Genomic DNA, 21557 nt, shown 5'->3' with positions numbered 1-21557 from the left:
CTTTCTTGTGTAGGACTTCGCAACGTATCTTTGGCCCATAATTCAATGGCAGGATTCACATCAAATTCTTCACTATTTGTTTCATTAGTGCACACCCAAATTAAATTATTGAGCCGTTTTTCAGTTAAGCGATTTCTTGTGTCAGTTTTAATTCTATTCACAAGAGAAAAAAGACGCTTAACCTTTCCATTCGAAACAAGCAATACGAACAACAACTCAACAAGAAGTAGAACTGGACTCCAATATTTTTTCATAGAACTCGAAAAAATTTGATACCATACTTTACGGTACTCAGTTTTATCTGGTGCCAAATATTTGACAGTGTAATCAACTAAGTTATGCCGAGCATCTAACATATTATTTACACTCCCAGTGAAGCCAGCTTAAGGCAACGGCATATTATAAAAGTCATACAATTTATCGATGTTATCATCAGCAAATGAATTATTGGTGTTATTTTGAAACCAGCCACCAGTGTTTAGGATTAACATTCCATACATATCAGGAACTGTATTTTCTGTTTCCAAACGCAATTCTATGGATGCGACAGTTAACGCTACAATTATTGATTTCGAATTCTTAACTAAAATTAGTGCGTTTGTAAAGTCATGAAGCTCAACATCTGGAATGAATACTTTCCAGTGTTGTTTTTTACTTTTGCAAGAAAACGTTTGACTGTTGGTAAATCATTAAACTCTTTTTTCTTCAAGCAACTTAACTGTTTTTTAGTTTGTTCAATAAATCCAGATGATGCTACGGAATCAATTTCATTGCTTTGAAAAGATAAAGATAACAACTTTGCTGGCGATAAAACTTCTATGAATAATGCTATATAAAGCGGTATTCTACCATGATTCCACTGCTGATGATACCCTTTAAACTTTGCTCTTTCTGCTTGAGTAAAACTGAAATCTGCAGTCATGTTTTTGAGATGTTTCATATATACTCCATATTTGTCTAAGATCATCTCAAATGCTTGAATTTTATGTGCAATCCATCGTGTTCCTATTTATTATTGCACAAGTATTTTATTTTATAAAAAGTTTTTATTGCTCAAAATATTGTTCTGTTTAAAGAACTTTTGTTGTATAAAAAACCAGCATCTAATAAAGTATATTAATTTATAAAGTATTTTTTATAGATAAAATTGAAAAAAAAAATCCAAAATACCTGATGCTTTTTTGGGGCGAATACCTGCAATGTCAAATGAATTACCCTCTTCAAGGATAGCAACAAGCTTTCCTAACTGTTGTAACTTTTTTGGGGATTTTTTATAAATGTTATAAATTTTCAAAATGATGTTATTGACATCATTAAACGCTTTTATTTGTGCAAATTTATCCTTTAACGCTAACTCAAGGCGATGTGCAACACACTAACCAAATGTTACCCATGGAATTTCTTTCTGAAGTAATACATTTACACTTGTTCTACCTCCTCTATTTACAGCTGCGCCATCAGCACCAAAACCAACTAATTTAGTTTTAAAATTTTCGATACCTTCTGATTCAAGGGATTGACTAATTTTATTAAAAACTCCTTCAGATGTTCCATATTCAAGATCAGAAATAGAGAGAAAAGAACACTCAACGCATATCTCGGTCTTTCCTATTGGAGTAGGATCGAAACTGATAATAAATATAGCTTCTTTTTCAATTACAGATACATCTGTTGATGCATCAATTAAAATACTGAAGTAATTTTGTGTTTTTAATTTATTTCTGAGAATATTTGACAAACTCAATCCAATGTAATCAATAAAAGTTCCACAAGTTATTTTATTTCTATATGCTTGGTCAAACTCTACACCATGATTTTATTCCAAATGTAGTATTTTAGGGTATACGCTAAGTGGAAGCTCTTCTTTGGCAATAAAGTATGCTACCTCAAATTTTTTCTTGTTAAATTTAGATCTTTCGTGGTCATGGTTTTCAGGCCCGATAAAATATCAGTTTACCGCATTTCTTTCTGCAGGTTGCTTAATTTATCATTTCGATTGCTTACATCCATTCCTTTACTTTTCATTGCTAACTCGTAGGCTCATTGATGTGGCACCCATTTGCATGATCAACTGCGGCACTGTGCTGTATCCTACAACTACCTTCATCGCTTCCCCATTCTGGCGTATATCCTTTATAAATATCAATTTGTTTAGTATACTGACGACATACAGTGCATTTTAATGCTGTAACATAATTTCCATTATATAATATCTCTAGCCATTCATTTGCATTATACTTTGCAAGAGTAGTGTTTACCCATTTTTGAGCTGTTGTTAGCTGTAATTTTCTACTATTGAGTTTTTTTCTTCTTTTCAACAGGTGGTTTTAATTCCGATCCTGCTTGTGTTAAAAATGAAAGTGTTGTTTGTCTCTTTTTAGTCGCCTCCATTTTGAAGTGCTGATGTTTGACGATTCTCTTACAATTTAATAATATAAAAAATGTTCAAATTCGCAATTGTTAATTTGAAATTTATTTAAAAATAACTTTTTTTTTTTTTTTTTTGTTATTCACCTCCACAAGGCCGAGAAGGCCACTTCAGAGCTACTTAATAGTGGTTATAACCCTCTCTTAACTCTATAACTCCGAAACACGAACCTTGAGGAACAAGGCCGCTGCTCGGAGAAACAAGTTGAGCGCGGTACTACCAGGGACGTGGTGGGGATCAAACTCGGAACCTCTCGCTTATGAAGCGAACGCTTTACCAATACACCACTACCGCATTGCTATGACTTCAGAAATTGCAGGAAAAGGTTGCGAGAAAAATGAATGAAAAAAAAGAAGAAAATGTTCTTAGTTACATACATTAATTTTAAATAATGGTTCAATAAGAACTTCAGTCGTTACCGATGTTGAAAAAGAAAAATGATTGCACATTTTATATCTCATTTGTTTCGTTTTATATCTTTCATTCATTTTTATTTAAAATCATTTTATAAACTGTTAATGTTATTTAGTTGATAATAATGTTAATGCCTCTCCCCGGCAGATGCTGAACTAATATTTAATAAAATCATGACAATCGTTTTATGAAATACTATCAAAATTATTTATGTTACTTTAAACGAAACTTTATACTACAATATATATATTTTTAAGATTTTAATAGTAGAAAAAAAAAGCAAACGCGCATTTGGTAATTTTAAATTTATCTAAATATTAAAGTTAACTTCTCAGTCACTCAGCGTCAACCGAACGAAGAGTCTTTAAAATAGAGAATATAAGAACCTCAACAATTTCAAATACGAACTTTCTTTTTTCCGGAGTCTTAACTAGTTGAAATCTAAAAAATTTATTTTCATCACAGAAGGGCTTGGTGTGCAGCTCTTAGTCGATAATTTGTAAGTTTTGTTGACTACGGATAAATTAAACTAAAAATAAAAAATAAAGATATTTTTTCATTGCAATTGGCAGCAAAAGGTAAAATGTAAAAGCAAAAGGTAAAAAAAAAGAAAAATAAATAAAATGATATAAAGAAAATATAAAGAAAATGTAGGAATAAAAAAATGCTCTTAGTTAATATTATATTATTATTAAAACAATAATAAAATAAGAACTTCAATCATTTATAAAAAAAGCAGTTATGGATTTCACCACCAGTAAAATGAAATTTGTCTTGATAAGTGAAGCAGAAAAAATTAATCATTTATAATACTCACTAATGAAGTCATTTATAATACTCACTAACGAAGCGATTTAAAGTAGCGTACAAACGATAAAATTATTTTAGAAGCTTTTTTCAAAGATTTACACTTTGTGAAATTTTGGTATATGCTTTTTCAAAGGCATCCTGATAATTTGTCAAACGCTATATAACTCTTTTTTTTTTCAACCGGTCAACCTTGACCAGGAAAAATTCGTTTTGAGAGGTCAAAATTGCAATTTCAGTCATTTCGGGCGGTCATTGACCGTTGACCGCCCGTTATTTTCCACGCTGTTGTAGAAAATAAAACTATGTGATTTTCACAATTTTTAGTTTCATGCTGTTGCAGTCACCGGGTGAAATACAAATATAGTTTTTTTGTTAAAAAATTATATACAATTGAAATTAGTTACGTAAAACTATACAGAAAAAACCTATACGGAAAAAACTATTGTTACATGTATTTAATCTTCAGGTTTGTGGTTGCTTAATAGAAATATATTTTCATTATTTCATTGGAAAATAACTCTGTTTTTTTTTATTAAGTAACTCTTCAGCATTTTTATAAAGTAAAATTATCAGTTTTTGATATAAACAAAGTAAACATTATTTTGTTGTATTGCTATAAGCAGGGACTTTTTTAAGGATAGACCAAGTTAATTCTGGTGTTTCTTTCAGTTTTTCCCTAGTTTCCCATATATATTTTGAGAGAGTGGTTGCATTTGAAAGATTTTTATTTGTAAACGATTGTTTGTGGTTTGCATATCTCTTTTTCCACATGCCCTCTGATAAACTAATGTTTTCTTTGCTGGGTGTGTTTGGCTACAGCTGCTCAAACAACATTTCAAAAATCATAAAAAGTCACAGCAAAAAAATAAATTCAAAAAACACGACTGAAAATCTCCCTTGCAATTGCAAACAAAAAGAAATCTGCCTGCTAAATAAATATTGTAGAGCGACAAACATAATATACAAATGTATCTTCCCCAAACATGTTGATTAAACATGGTTTTTTTTTAAAAAAAAAAGGAGTTTAAACCAAAAAAACTAAGGTTTTTTTAAAAAATTTTTTCAAAATTTCTTAAATCTTTTTGAAAAATATTTTCTGAGAGTTGGTGGAACTTTTTCAAAAGAAATTCAGAATATAATAACTTGCTGCCAAAAGTTTTATTTTTCTTAAACAAAAACTGAGAGTGATAATTTGATGACATTGGATCTAATCATCCTAAATGTCTTTAACTTGCTTGATGTTGCATGGTTTTTTAGAAGTTTTATGCCTTACGCTTCAAATCTAGTCAGTTGAATAACTTTGGAAAAATACAACAGGAAAAACAGGTAGATCATTATTTGATCTACCTGTTAATTGATCTACCATAAATCTTTTATTTGTTTTTGTATGGAATACTGTTGTCATTTTTGGTATAGTTCTTGGATCATAAATATATCATCAATAATCACGCTCTTTCTCTTTTAGACAGCATTCAAAAATGCATTGTAAACTTAGTTAGACCCACTTTATTTGCCCAGCTAGAGTCCCATCATCGTAAGTCTTAATCTTCATTTTATCAATATGTCGTATTTTGCCTGGTCTCTTTAATAAGGCCCTCTCTCTTTTAGACAAAGTTCATAAACCCATAGTAACAGTAACATAGTAACAGTAACATAGTAACAGTTGTTGCACATGCTCTAGCTGCCAAGCTTGAGTGTATCTTTGATGTCTTTTTCTGCTTTTTCTTTGATGTCTTTTTCTGTTTTTTCTTTGGTCTTTTTCTGTTTTTTCTTTGGTCTCTTTTTGTTTTCTACAAATAAGACCATTGTAACTGCTGTCAGCACTTGTTCCATCGACCAAAATCTGACAAGTCTCGTTATTCAGCAAAGTTGTATCCTTCAATTGTAGCTGTTCCTTCATGCTCAAAAAATGTCAGTGAAAAAACATATTATAACAATTCAGTTACTTGTTAAAATTTTGGTTTTATAAGTCTATTTACAACAGGTTGCTTTATCTAAAGGTGAAAAATTTCTTGAACAATCATTTTTTCCTATAAATCTTAAACTTGTTAGAGTAAATACTTTCCTACTAAGAAAAGTCAATTAACATTTTAGTTTTACTTAAGGTTTTAAAAAAAAAAAAGTCTAGCTTTAAAAAGAAAAAGTCCTGCTTTTTTTGGACAGATTACTATGATAATAATTTTAACCCAGATGTAAGAGTGGCATTACATGTTAAAACTTGAAAGTGTAAGTAGAAGAAAACTACATCAAAAAATAATAATAATGAATATCAAAAATAAAAACAAATGAATATCAAAAATAACTAAACATAACAAAGCATATAAAGAATTTAATTTTTCAATTATTTTAAAGTATTTAAACAAAAAAAAAATTTTTTTTTTTATAAATTTTGATTCATTCTTAACAAGGCTGCAAGCAACCGCTATTGAGTTTAAAGTTACTAGAAAAAAAAAGAAGTTATAGAGTTAGGAAGTTAGAGCAAAGAAATGATTGACAGAAGACTTGAAAACTTGTAGGTTGTATGAGTTGGGAAAACATGAAGATAGGAAAGAGTTCCAAAGAGTTGAAGTTGGGGGAAAAAGACTTGATGAATTAAAGTTTTTAGAGCATGCAGGGGCAGATACTTTAAAAGAATGAGACTTTGCAGAATGACCAGCTAAGTGAGATTAAGTTGACGGAACTAGAGATGATAGCTCTGCAAGGTTGTCAGGAAGACCAAGGATAAAACCTTGAGGTACCCCAGAAGGTACTACACCAGAATCAGCCACAGCAGATAGCACGCCAGAACATAAGGATCAAAAGCTGTGTTGTGTAAAAAGAAACGCTAGCTAAACTTAAACTAGGAAGAAAATTAAAAATAAATAATGAAAACAATTCCTTTTGAAAATTCCTGATAAAAGACTTAGACCTTGCTAATAAGAGATAGAAGATGATCAGATGATAGTTAGAGGGGTTAGAATATTCTCCAAAATTTTTGAAAATTGGAACAGATGCCATTTTTCAGCAGGCAGAAAAACAAGACTTAGTCAAGCACTTATTTAATAGTTTAAAGAGAATTAAAAAGAGTTCAGGATTTATAAATTTATTGGAATTAATGAAAAACATACTAATTAATAAAAAAAATTTTCTTGCAAGAAAATTATTTTTAGAGTCTTCTTCGTTTAAAGATTATTTAATAAAACATTTAATTAAAAAAAAACCTTATTAAAAAGTTTAATTTAAAAAGTGTTTCAAGTTAGACTTTAAGTGTTATAACTTTTCGTTTAGATCTTTTACTACAACTCTGCTACAAATAAACAATTGTATGATCTTTAATTAAATTAATCAAATTTTTTAAACCTAATTTTTAACTTTGTTAAAACTTAAAAAAATTTAACAAAATAAAAAAAAAAACAAAAAAACAATCTTCAATTAAATCTTTTTAATGTAAAAAATAGACTATATATAATACATTGCTTGCACCATCTATACATTTTTTTAATTTTATCAAAAAGTTTTATATATTACTGAGTAAATTATCAACACCACAACTTTTTAAAGAAACAAGTAAAATATAATTTCCTCTAAAATCATAAGTAAAAAATAAAACAGTTTGTTAAAACTTGCAAGTAACATGGATAACTAGAAGAAATGCCAATATAATGTTATGTAACTCCATACAAAGAATTTATATGGAGTAGCATAACATTATATTGGCATTATTTAAAATACCAATTACTTTTAATATTTTTAATTATTTATTCAACTTCATTGTTAATTTGAATCAAAAATATTAAAATTATGAATAATTGAACTAGTAAATAAAATTTTAAATGTAAAATGTCAATTTTATTTTTGAACTCGAATACTAGTTATCTTATTTTAAAGTATTTTATTTATTTACAAAAACTGTTATAAAGATAAAAATTAATACACAAAAAGATCAATTTAGTATTTACTATTTTACTTCAATATAATAATTTTTAATTTAAATATAAATTTAAATATATATATATATATATATATATATATATATATATATATATATATATATATATATATATATATATATATATATATATATAATAATAATAATAATAAACATTATTAAAGATAAGATACTTTTAACTTTATATTACTTTAAATTTAATTTTATATTTTAATATCCTAATAATGACTACACTGTGTAAAACATTAATCTTTTCATTCCCTGTGACCCACTCTGTGCATCATAATATTTGTTATGACAAAAACAGCATTTGATCAAGACAAAACAAAAATTTAAAAAAATACTCTGTAGACCATTTTCCTAAACAAAAAAATAAGGCCTCATTTGCGAAATTCTTACAAGTAGTTTTTATTTTAAAGCCTTTAAATTGATTAAAAATTTCATGTGCAAATATTTAACTGTTTTTTACAAGGTATAAAAGAGTTGTAACAAAAAAAAAAAGAGTCCAAATATGCTTAATAACTAAAATGTTAAGGCATTGCACATAATGACTGAATTTACCAAGTGCCTTTATCATATATTTTATAGGCTGTGAAATACATATTATGAAATACATATTACATTATATGCGCTAATGTATACTTTACTTAAAAGTTAAATTTTAAAAATTATTAATTTTTATAATAGAATTTTAAACTATTTATAGTTAATCAAAATTAAAAAACATACCAGCATGTGCTGCTCTTAAAGCTCCACAATCATTGGCTCCATCACCACACATTCCTACACCATAACCGATTTTCTGAAGATCTTCAACTAGCATCGTTTTTTGGTTTGGAGACATTCTGGCAAACACAGTTCCACTCACCAAAATTTTAGGCAGTAAGAGTGGTAGTTCTAGATGAACAGTTTGAAATGTCTCTCCAGAGAGTGCAAGTGCATATCTGAGTTTAGTGTCAGGACTTTGAGTATCAAATTCAACTGAACATCGCATTTCGATTGTACTATTTGCTGGTCTTTCCTTAACAATTGTGTTTTTTTTAGGGTTTTCAATTTTTCTGAAGACTTCTTTACCATCTAAAATTGATAACTCAAAGAGATCTTGATCAGGTAAAACCATGTTGATTTCTCTTGCTATAAAGGAAGCTGTAAGAAGATCATCACCTGTTGCCATTAGTGTTCTAATGTTTGCTTGAGAGAGAATATTGATTGTTTCACCTGTAGTTAACTTTATTACATTTTCAAAAACAATGATTCCCGCAAAAAAAAGATTTGACTCTATTTCATCTCGAGGTATTTTATTCACATCGTTCCATTCTTTACATTTTGTAAGTTCTTTATAAGCAACAGCTAACACACGGTGACCAACATAGGTATACTTTTCTAATTCTTCTTTTATATCTATAGGAATACTCTTCTGTATACACATTGATAAAATCTTCTCTGGTGAACCTTTTGCATACACACACAGTTTATCATCTTGATTATCAGAAGTTATCACACTCATTCTTTGCAAGTCGGAGTCAAATGTAAAGTGCTTTAAAACAGCAAAAAAATTTGAGCTTGATTGCTGTGTGACAAGAGTTTTAACATGTGGTTTATACTTTTTCGAAATGTATTCGAATAAAGACACATTTTCTAGACTTGAGTCATACAGTTTACATCCAGTAAAGTGAAACATAAACATATCAATTGGATCTCCCAGATATTCTTCATCAATAATAGATAGGTTATGACATGTAGACATAGCTGAAACCAATTTAAATTGAGATGTTATCACATCACACGTAGAAATGTAGACACAACTAAAACACTTTTAAATAGAGAGGTTGTTATAATATAAACAGCTGAAATGACATGTAGACATAACTAAAACCAATTTAAATTAAGAAGTTATCACATGAAGACATTTATACACAAATGAAACACTGTTTTAGCTGACCTTAGCCAAAAAGTCATACAGGACCTTTAAAAAAAAAAAAAAAAACTTTGATAACTATAAACACTTTAACTTAATTTACTTGTTCTAATTCAATGGGGCTGAAAAATCTGAAAAAACCTGAAATTTTTTTTTGTTCCAAATGTAGGACTTTTTGACTAGGGGATTCTTATGTACATTAAACACATTTACATTAGCACTCACATAAACAAATTTTATTAACTGTTATAACTAATACTTTTGTAAAATATACAATTAATATTATTATTATCAGGTACTTAACTAATTGATCTATTTTTATTCTATTTTGAAAAAAAATGATGAAGAGAAATGGTCTTTTTTTAAAACATGAAAGTCTTCAAAAAAATACAAAGTGCAAAGTATAGAAAAAGTACACTATTAAAAAATCCAGTCCTGGTTTAGTGAAAGTTATGGTCTGGTAAAAAGTAATATCAGGTGCAAGGTTTAATTGATATATAGTCCAGTCACCAAACAACAAACTGTACTTGTAATGTAATAAAAATAAATTTAGTGAAAAGAGTTATTTGGTGAAGGTCTAATAGATGAGAAAATATATCTCTTTGTTTTTCTAGTATATAAAAATCTTTACGTTGAGGTTCATAAAATATATATGCAGCAAACACAATTTGGAATCTTTAACATCAGTGTTCTCTTTTTTTTAGCAGTAACTGATAGTGGTGTAGTGGTGGTGTGCTCACTTCAAAAGTATAGAGTTCATACCAACCAAATTCCTGAAAGTACCTAATGGATTTTCAAGGGCCTGAAAAAGCAAAGCCTGAATTAGATGGAGAAGAATAAGCTGCTTGCTTATTCTTCTCCATCTTATTTTAGCCTTGCAGAGAGCAAGATCTGCAGAAACAATTTTGACTCCAAATAAGAAGTGTCATAAGAAGCAACAACGGCCCAAAAGTAAGTGTTTAAAAAAGTTTATTTCCTATTTTACAATGTTTATAAAACAGAAAACAAAATAGGTAGGAGAACAGCATAAAAAAAATTGACAAGTTAACAGTTAGTCAAGAGTACATCTATTAAAGAACACACTTTTGGCTTCTTTGTATTGATAAATCAATGTAATTTTGTAACTTAGCCAAAATGGTCTTCTACTGTATTAGTGCAGATGTAGAACTACCAGAAGACCTTTTACATAAAAAAAGCACTCTCATATTGCACCACTGCTAATACATTGGTGCAGAAATGCATAGAAATCGTAATGTAATATACTAGTGTCTCTAAAAACATAAGTGTAAATTATCTATGCAATGCATGTTTTGATGTGTCTGTATAAGTAAAAAGAGAAAAAAACAAAAACATTATATACCTTTATATATAGGAAAATGCACAATCTCGTTGGATATTTTATATAAGGGCATGATGTTTCCACTAACAACTGGTATAACACCAGATACTGTTAATTGATCTTCTGTGAGAGTTCCTGTCTTATCAAACACAACAAGTTTAACTTTTCCACAAACATTAATGCGATTTGGATCAACACAAAATATATCATTATCCTTTAACCTCCGAGCTGCATTCAGCAATCCAACTGTCATAGTTGCTGGAAGAGCAGCAGGTATAATTATTAGGAAGCAATCAAATGCCTTTTTAACTAGTTCAATATTACTGGCACCTTGTTGTTTAAAAATAACAACTGAGTAAATAAAACCAACTAATGCTATTGCTGAAATCCACAGTAAAAACTTCATTGAATCCCGAAAAAAAGTGAAGTGTACAGGTTTTGGATATATAATAGATCGAATCAATTCTCCTTTTAGAGTGTAAAAACCAGTACGAATAACTAAAGCTAAAACTTTTTCTTCTCCAGCATCAGTTTGTGCTTGTATAATATTTGTACCATTAAACATGGTGTGTTGCTTGTGCAAACTTACACTGTAAAACCATTCAGACTTCAATGCTTCATCTATTGCTATTTTAGTACTTGGTATACTCTCACCTGTTAGTGTGCTTTCATTAACAACACATCGCCCTTTTAATAAAACCACATCACAAGGTAACTCCATACCTTTAGCTGGAATGACTAAAATATCACCAGGAACTAACTCTTTTGTTGACTTAAATATAACTTTAATGAAAGAAGTTGAAAGACTTGCTCTTTGCAAAACTTGCACATCTGAGGGTGGGGGAATCATATCACGCAGTTTTACCATAGCTTGTTTCGTTTGATACGAGTTTAAAGTCAATGACAACAATGTTGTAATAACTATAATGATAGCATACACAGTATAATCTTCTAAACACCATATAACTATACTAATCACTTGGAAAACATAAAATGGATCTAAAGATAATTGTAAAAAGACCATCCAAAATGATTTTACTGGAATTTTAATGAAGTTATCACTATATAATACTAATTTAGTTGCTACAGAATTAATATTAGTTCCGTGTTTACAACGACGAATATCCAAAAAACTCCACTTTTTATCTGCATTTACAAGAGGAATAATTTCATTGTCTTCTTCACTAATTATGTAACGCAGAAACATAAATTCAAAATATCTTACACTTGATTTCGAAACAATAGTTTTTTCAAATTCAGTAAAGTCTTTTTCGTCATACAGCATATCTCCTAAAAAAATTTCATTTATTTTGGACACAAAAACATCTTTTCCTTCTTTTTTTTTTATTTTCACTGATGTTGCTTCTTTTATGTTACATCTGTTATGTGTGAGTTTTAAACGGCGAATAGGATACCAGTACCCAATAAGGAAAATAATTCCAGCAGTACAAGTACCCAAAAGATAAAATATTATGGTAAATAGAAGACTTCTACAGTAAAAAAGAACTGTAAACTCATTCTCTGTATCTGCATGCACTACTATGACTTCTTGGCACTTCACATATTCTAAAAAAAAACTAAAATAACTATAGCAATTATACACCAACATATATACATAATACATATATAAAACATAAATAAAAAAAATTCAGTTGATGTATTTACACTCAACAACACATATCCCTTAAAATTTGTGTTTTTGTGATAAAATGATTAAATTTAATGTTACCTCAGTTATTCGGATGGTTTTTATTTTTTACTTAAAATGTCTAGAATAAAACTTGAATAAGCCCTTTTTAAAATGATGGTGCTTTTTTAATTTTTTAAACTAATCGCAGCATATTTAAGTAAAAAAATGTAAAATAAATATTGCTGAGCAAAAAAATTATTAAAGCATGGATTAGAGCCTAGTAAAATAAACCCTGGTTGCACTTTCCACAAATGTGAGTGCAATGAGTTTTAAAAAGATATTTTAATTATTAGCTTAAACTAAATTTATGTTCATCAACAGATTTCAACTTTAAATATGGCAATCTATTATATTTTTGGTTATACAAATGTTTAAAAACTATGGTCATAAAAAGTTTACATACCTCAAGTGTATAAACTTTTTTCAATTTAACAACAAAAACACAACATGGAATCATGGCGACTTTTCTAACTTGCCAAGATTTCCCGTTTTAAAACTGATTGACAAAAATTAAGCTTAAAATTTATAGCTAAAAGTGTTCATCAATTTTATATATATATATCTCTACAAATGATAATTTAGGAATTGGAAGACTAGAATTTATAGATTTAGAGACAACTTGGTTGAAATGAATTAGTTCAGTTGATTTAAAATCTAGTGTAGTTGTAGAGCATAAGTGAGTGGTAAAGAGTTAATTAATTGTTCTAATTAGCAATGATATTATTTGTTAAGATTTATGTTTTAACAATAAAGAGTTAAGAGAGAGTTAAAAAAAACAAAAAAGACAATAATTAAATAAATGAAAAATCAGAAAACTTGTCAGCTAGTGTCCCACCAGACCCAGGGGTAGAAAGTCTTTAAAAATAAAAACAATATTAAAATACTGAGTTCAAAACCAGTATTAAATTTTGAAAAAACTGTAACGAATAAACACTGTAAATAACTCTTAAATAAACTTACTGATCACTTTAAACATCTTTAGTAGGTGAAACACCCAATAGATAAGTAGTTACTGTTTAGTAGAAATTTAAAACTACAGATGATCAGATCTGCAGATTTTGAATACCCCAAAATTTTATACATCTATAAATATACCTGTAAGTGAATGATTTTTCTTGTTAAATATTTGTAAAAGTATCAAATCAATATAAAAAAACACCTTGCAATAAACTGTTAAAGTTTATTGATATATATATATATATATATATATATACATATATATATATATATATATATATATATATATATATATATAATATATATATATATATATATATATATACATATATATATATATAGATATATATATATATATATATATATATATATATATATATATATATTTATATACACATATATATATATATCAACCCTCGGAATTAAGGTTGGTATTCGGCAATGCCGGCCTAACTGCAGATCTGAAAGTGTTTGAGGTCAGAAAAAAATTGCCGACCTTGTTTCTATGTTTTATGGTAAGACCTTTGTATCAAATAATTTTTGCTGACCTGATGCCAACCTCAAAAGGATTGAGGTCGCCAAATTATTGCAGACCTTATTTTTCCTAATTCCGAGGGTTGATATATATGTGTATATATATATATATATATATATATATATATATATATATATATATATATATATATATATATATATATATATATATATATACATATATATATATATATATTCTAACCAATATCTAAAAATTAGGAAGAAAAAAAAGTGGTTTACATTTGTAACAAAATAACACTTTTGCGAGAGCCATAAATTGCTTTCATAAACCACTTTAGGGGAGTGTGGGTCAGAGGCCTCAGCTAGGAGTTAGGCCTCAATTGGATATATATATATATATATATATATATATATATATATATATATATATATATATATATATATATATATATATATACACTAGTGGCCATTGAAATAAAGCCAGCAGCAAATTTTTGGAAAATACACAGTTTACTCTAGCAACAAGGTCATAGTATGACCTTGTTGCTAGAGCAGACATATTATCAAATGCAATTTTAACCTTACAGTTTACTCTAACTGTTTACTTTTAACCTTACAGTTTGCTCTAGCAGGCATATTATCAAATGCAATTTTAACCTTACAATACACTGAATAAAGTTCTAGCTCAAACGATGAATAAAAGTCAGTAATTCACAGGATATCCTTTATTTTTAGGCACAGCATTAATGCGATCAGGCATGCTATGAACAAGTGTTCTACAGTATTCCGGTGTTATTTCTGTTGTCCACACACGCTTTAAAACCTTTTTCAGGTCTTTTTCTGATATAGGACGATGTGCAGCAACTTTCCTTTTCATAATTTGCCAACAATTTTCAATCACATTTAGATCAGGTGAATTTGATGGCCAATTGGAAAGAAGTTCAATGTTGTTGTCTGAAAACCACTTTTGGACAATCTTTGCGGTGTGACAAGGGGCTTGTTGCATAATTGTTGCTCCTGATATGTTCATGTGGATTTGAAGCTTACTTTCAAGAACCTCCAAGTACTTTTTGGTATTGACCTTTTCCTCTTTATCGAAGATGTGCAGTCCACACCGACCACTTGCTGTTATGCCACCCCAGATCATGACGCTTGGTGGATGTTTGACAGTTTTGATAGTGTATTTGGGATTGAATCGCTGAGAGGCAGGACGTCTGACATAATTGTAAACAGGGCCTCGTAGCTGCTGAAAGGTACTTTCATCTGTGAACATGACTCTCTCCCACCACTCCCTTGACTTGTCTTTCATCGCACGGCAAAACTTCAATCGCTGGAGGAGTTGTTGTTTCGTGATTAGAGGTTTCTTCGCTGGTCTGCGAGCTACAAGACCAAAGTCATTTGACAGACGTCTCCTAACAGTCCTAGCACTCACTTGAATACCCCTGTCACTAGCTAGGCTTGCAACGCGTGCAGAAGAAGTATGTGGACTAGACACAACAATGCTCTTCAAATAACGATCATCACAATGATTTCTTTTTCGTACTCCCTTGCAGTAGGAACGTCGTAAAATACCTCCAGATCTTAAAACATTCTCAACCGCACCTCTAGAAATCTTCAGTTTCTTTGCAATATCACGCTGAGAATAACGCTCAGCATTCAATGTTACAATTTGCCCCTTGACAAAATCATTAATATCTGGCTTTTTCCCCATTATCACACTAAAATAAGCAATAACAACATTATAGTTTTTCAGCAAGAAATCATGAAATTTAATTAAATACTAAGCCAAACACGTGTATAATATGCATAACATAAATAATAATGACGTCATATATAAACAAACCAAACGGCATGACGTTGTTCTTACTTTTTTATACATATTTTATTTTACAGCAAAATCATCAAGTGGCTTTTATTCAATGGCCACTAGTGTATATATACATATATATATATGTGTGTGTATATATATATATATATATATATATATATATATATATATATATATATATATATATATATTAAGATGATGATTTTTTGATTTTTTTTCTCAAACATTATTTGCTGTAGCACAAATGAATGAACTTTTGCATATTATTGACTAAAATAATGTTTATTCCATCAAAATAATGAAAAATGTCACGCACAAACCACCTTGAAATATTATTTATATAGGCATTTTAGCATTTTGTGTAATATTATTATATATATATATATATATATATATATATATATATATATATATATATATATATATATATATATATATATATATATACACTGTATATAACATAAGTCATGAAACCAACTTGTGCAATAATTTATGTACCAAAGAAATGTATAGAATTTTCCAGAATATCGTATAAGGCTGTGCGTCGTCAGCCAGGACAGCGACATCACAGTGATGTAATTGTTCGGGAAGCTTCTGTAGAGTTCTAAAATATTCTTCAGCTGTTCCGCAGTCTGCTATAAACTGGTATGTAAGCAAGGTGTTCAAAGCGGGTAGTTGAGTTTTAATTATCTTAATTTAATGTCAACATTATCATTGCCTTATTTCAATTATTGCGCATTCTCTATAGTTTAAGTATGAAGAGATCCTTGTATTATTTGGTAAGTTACATTTAACTCTTTTGCAAATTATAATTGAGCAAGTAATATTTTATTAGTGCCTGCCATTTTCATTTTCTATAATTGTTATTTGCTTCTTTTGAAATAAAATATATTAACAATAACAGTTCAATTGAAAACTTAATAACAGTTTCTTTAATTTGTTACATAATTAATATTGACATTAAGGCCTTTCCTATTTCAGTTGCTGAGTAGAAGAAAACATGTCGTTAAAGAAGAGCTCATCTAACACGGAGAAGAACAAGGAAACCTGGACAAAGAACTTAGTCCAGTTTCAAGCCCCATCAAGAAGAAGCAACGTGGCAATTATGAAGCACCCTTGAGCAAATGGAGTTGCATGTCCCTGAAAAACCACATCATTGGACCCTTCAAATTTCTTGAATCCACTGCCAAAGAACGGAGAGAGACAATCGGTTTAATTGCTGTAGAGCCTAAAGACCTATGGAGCAAAACATTGAATTTCCGCATGTATCTGATCAAGTCATTTGTGCAAAACTAGCAAAACTTTTGAAAGACTATGAGCACTGCAGAAAAAAACAAAACTTTGATTCATTGAATGAACTGTTTGACATGAACAAGATGAAAGGTGAATGGTTGGGCAAAGAGGATGAGATCTTAACTGAGAGGAATGAGATCCCCTTTGTGAATTTCAAACTCTCATGCCATTCTAGCCCTTCTTGCGTTCTGATGCCAGAAACCCAGATCAGGTTGCATAAAATCTGTTCATTCATACTCATGGGCTGACCATTGGTTCAGCAGTCAATTGTTCCGCGTTGAAGATTTTGAAGAACTATCTAAAGCTCTGAATGACTACCCAAAAGCTCTCAATTGCTTAAAAACCCACTGGAAAACAGATGTCTCTCCAATCAACATTGTCCAAAGCAATATATATAAATATATATATTTAAACAATTTTAAAATGTATTCTACATAATAGAGTGCTCAATGTTCTTAAAAGAACAGAGCAATTATAAAGTTGTAGAAAATATTTTGCATTTAACACTGTGTTTCATTAATAAAGACTCATTAGAAATGAATGATCGAATTAATAAAACTTCAATTTATACCAAAAATTAAATTACAGGAGGTCGCAAATGTCTTAACTACTGTAAATTTTCACACATTAGTGGAATATGCTGACACCATTAAAAAAAGAATTCTTTAGAATTGATTACTTTTGCTTTTTTTAAAAAATATTTTTTATAAAGGAAGGGGGGGGGGGTAAATGTAATTCTTATTTGAGCTCACTTAATTTAATATTTTTGTTTAATAAACATTCTTGGTTTGCATGTGTAATAAGTTCAAATTTTTCTTGTAGACATAGTATGCATTTTTTGGAAATTGTTATATGCTGTTTTAAGGATGGACCAATTCAGTATAAAACCATCAATATTTTTACCTTTTAATTCCCATATATATTTTGACTGCATGGTGTCTTTTGAATACTTTTTATTTTGAAAGGATTGCTTATGATTGGCAAAATGTTTTTTCCATTCGCCCTCTGTTATGTCAATATATTGTTTATCAGGTACATTCTTAGAGGAAACAACATATTTACATACCACATTTTTGGATAAACAACTTCCACTCATTGGACAATTGTTTTTTTGTTTACAATTACAATTTTCTGTAGTTTTTTCATTTAGGAATTCTTTTTTGTTTAACAAAGCATTATTGTAACCTTTTATAATTCTTTCCATATTTTTTGTGCAACTGTAACTAACTTTAATTGTATTTCGAATAAAAATTTTATGTAATTTATTAGAGGGCGGGAAACACTTTTCCTATGTTAGTGGAAACATTTTTGCTATAGAGGGGTTGAACCAAATTACATTTTTAGTTCTATTTTGCTTTTTTGTAATTTTTTTTTTTTCAGGGTCAAATTTTAGTTCGAAATTTTCAAAACCACTTTTTTTAAGGGCATCTTCAAATATTTGTTTAGAGTTTTATTGAATACATTTTCATTAAAGGAGTTTTGGTTTAGCCTGTTATTAATTGAAATCAGGATTTCAATTAATAACATCATTTGGTTTCAAAAAACCAAACAATAAATTATTTTATATTTATATCAACTTAAATCATACACTCCAAATTCTAAAACAAATCCCAATTTTAATTAATAATTACATTAACCTACCCCCCCCCCCCTCTTTATAAAAAATATCTTTTAAAAAAAGCAAAAGTAATCAATTCTAAAGAATTCTTTTTATAATAGTGTCAGCATATTCCTCAAATGTGTGAAGATTTAAAGTAGTTAAGACATTTGCAACTTCCTGTAATTTAATTTTTGGTATAAATTGAAGTTTTATTAATATGATTCAATTCTGATGAGTCTTTATTGATGAAACACAGTGTTGAATGAAAAAAAATTTTGTTAAGTGATTTTCTACTATTATATTTATATTTATATATATATATATATATATATATATATATATATATATATATATATATATATTATATGATATGTTCATCCATCTGTTCAAAGAACTCTTGGACACTCTCAGCATCTCTTTAAAGTGTTTTTCAATGCTTCTGACCTCAACAACATCATGCAAGCCATATATACTAGACTTAATTTCTTCCATAAAATAATAATCAGCCAATAGAATTTATTTCCATAAACTGTGATTGACTATTATCATCCTAATGAGTTTCAAAATCGTATTGACAAACACTTAAGCCAGCATTAGTATTAAATTATTCACTAAAATGCTGCCAAAAGGTTGCTAACCAATTCAAGCGAGAGAAAAAAAAATACATTGTGCTAAAATAATTTAATAATTATTCTTAATATTATTACTATCATTATATATATATATATATATATATATATATATATATATATATATATATATATATATATATATATATATATATATATATATATATATATATTAGGGACAGATTTTTTTTTACTAAGTTTAAAGTTTAAACTACTTTAATGAATAAATACGTATCTTGTATGTATTTATTCATTAAAGCAACTCCCATAGATTTTATATGGCGTTCATGTCAGGTTAATTCCCCAGCCAAGGCAGAATATGCATGATTTTTCAGCTAGGAATGCTGTAACACTCTTAGCTTTATGGCATAATGTTAATTCACGAATGAATATATATTTTTCATTACCAGGGAACCATTCTTGACCTGGGGCAGGAGCCTGTTTCTAGTACCCACTTGTACTGGTACTGCCTTTTGTTCCCTTCTACATTTTAGAGGAAACTCATACCCTCACAATGTAGAGGAAACTCACAGTTGAGATCACAAACCACACCATTGCACTCACAGCATGTTTAACTTTTTCCAAAAGGCAGTTATGGTGAAATTTTTCTCCAGGGTGACATCTGAGCTTTTATCCATCAAAATTTGAAATGTTGACTCATCTGAGAAGCAGATCTGTAAAACATTAAAAAGATATTTTATATTATAAAGCTTAAAATTTTTTTTTTAAAGGTTCTTACATTATAATAAATCATATTTACTCTTCTCCAGTCTTTAATAGTCATATTTCTGGTGTTTTCTAGCCCATTCCAGTCGTTTTTTATGGCTACAGTTAATTGTGGTTTTTGGTTGGATGACAACCCATTAAGTTCTTATCAGCCAACCAACTCCAACCCGTCTTTTTGGAGACATTATTTTCTTTATAGTTTATTCTTTTTCTTTTAATTCAGTTCACTATAGACTTTGAAACACTTGTAATTTCTAATATCTCTCTCTGGAAATGTGTAGAATAAAAAAGTAAGGTTTTAACTTCCCTACTTTTTCTTGGAGTTAAGTCTGAAGACTTGCCCATGCTAAAAAAATAAATGAGAGGTAGTGAGAATGGTTATGAATCAGGATTTATGCATTAAAATTATCAAAAATAATGAATTATTATATAATGAATTAACGATAACTAAGATTAACTTGCAAAATTTCTTTAAATCTTAAAACTACAAAAAAAGTAAACTGTCGCTAATATATATATATATATATATATATATATATATATATATATATATATATATATATATATATATATATATATATATATATATTAAAACTACTCTTGATAAAAGACTCTTTCTTGCCATTAATTCAGGTTTAATGTGTGTTGTATATTCTGAGCAAACACGCGCAAAAGAGCATTATTATTACTATTAGGTTGTTCAATATACAATATGATAAGTAAGGTTCATTTGTCAGCAATATTTTTAAAAATAAATTTGTTTAGTTACAAATCTATGGCTTCTGATCTGTCTGTTTTGATTAGTGTTAGGTTGAGTATTAGGGTTAGAGCATAGATTCTTCAAGCTTTAATGCGTACATTTGACTATTTCATGAAGACTGTTGTACAAGTTAAAGGTGGTGTTTTTGATTGATTTGAGTTCCCTTCCAGTGCTTCAAATAGATTTCTGAAACAAGCAAAGACTTAAAACATAAACATTTTTAAAAATAGAAATAAAATCGGACTATCATGATACAACTGGAAAAAAAGGAACAACAGTAAGAAGTATTATCACTAGAGAATTATTGCACAAAAAATCAAACAGGGATTTTATTATTGAAAATTGCCTGTCAACATCATGCAACATTTCAAAGGCTCGGATTGATGTTCTTAGTAATTCTTCAAGTATTTTCCTCAAAAGGAACAATTTATTTGGATCAATATAAAAGCTATTGTACAGATTTTATATTTTTTTATTTAACAAGTTACAGCCTCTTACTATAATAAATTTACCTGGACCATGGATCAGTATAACACCATCACTGCACAAACTAATTAGTTATTCTTAGGAGCTAAATTTGAATAATTAGGAAATTGGTTCAGGAAATCCTGATAAGTCAATGTTAATATTACAAAATGTTAACATTGATACATTCTCAACTTTCAAGAAAAAACTACCAAATTATCACTTTAACAGACACCATTAAACAAATGTGGATATCACCTGATCCAACTATTTGTGA

The 21557-nt window shown here is 28.8% G+C and overlaps 1 protein-coding gene across 11 annotated transcripts in view; it reads right to left on the bottom strand.

The window, feature by feature from the left end:
* LOC136080510 (polyamine-transporting ATPase 13A3-like) overlaps window positions 1-21557 on the bottom strand; it is a 41550-nt gene that overhangs the window by 2884 nt on the left and 17109 nt on the right. For 5 of the 11 annotated variants that reach the window (XM_065797275.1, XM_065797265.1, XM_065797264.1 and 2 more), the window contains 2 exons: window positions 10859-12403; window positions 8310-9329 (listed from right to left, as the gene is read on the bottom strand). In XM_065797275.1, coding sequence (XP_065653347.1) covers window positions 8310-9329; window positions 10859-12122 — 2284 coding nt within the window. In that variant the 5' untranslated portion in view covers window positions 12123-12403. Of the gene's footprint in view, window positions 1-8309; window positions 9330-10858; window positions 12415-13487; window positions 13623-19836; window positions 20004-20089; window positions 20402-21327; window positions 21384-21557 lie in introns of those variants that run through there. The other 6 variants (XM_065797269.1, XM_065797270.1, XM_065797266.1 and 3 more) reach the window with 5 other exon arrangements.

The sequence above is a fragment of the Hydra vulgaris genome, chromosome 05 (genome assembly GCF_038396675.1).
Source record: "Hydra vulgaris chromosome 05, alternate assembly HydraT2T_AEP".
NCBI lineage: Eukaryota > Metazoa > Cnidaria > Hydrozoa > Anthoathecata > Hydridae > Hydra > Hydra vulgaris.
This window is presented reverse-complemented; position numbering and strand designations above follow the sequence as displayed.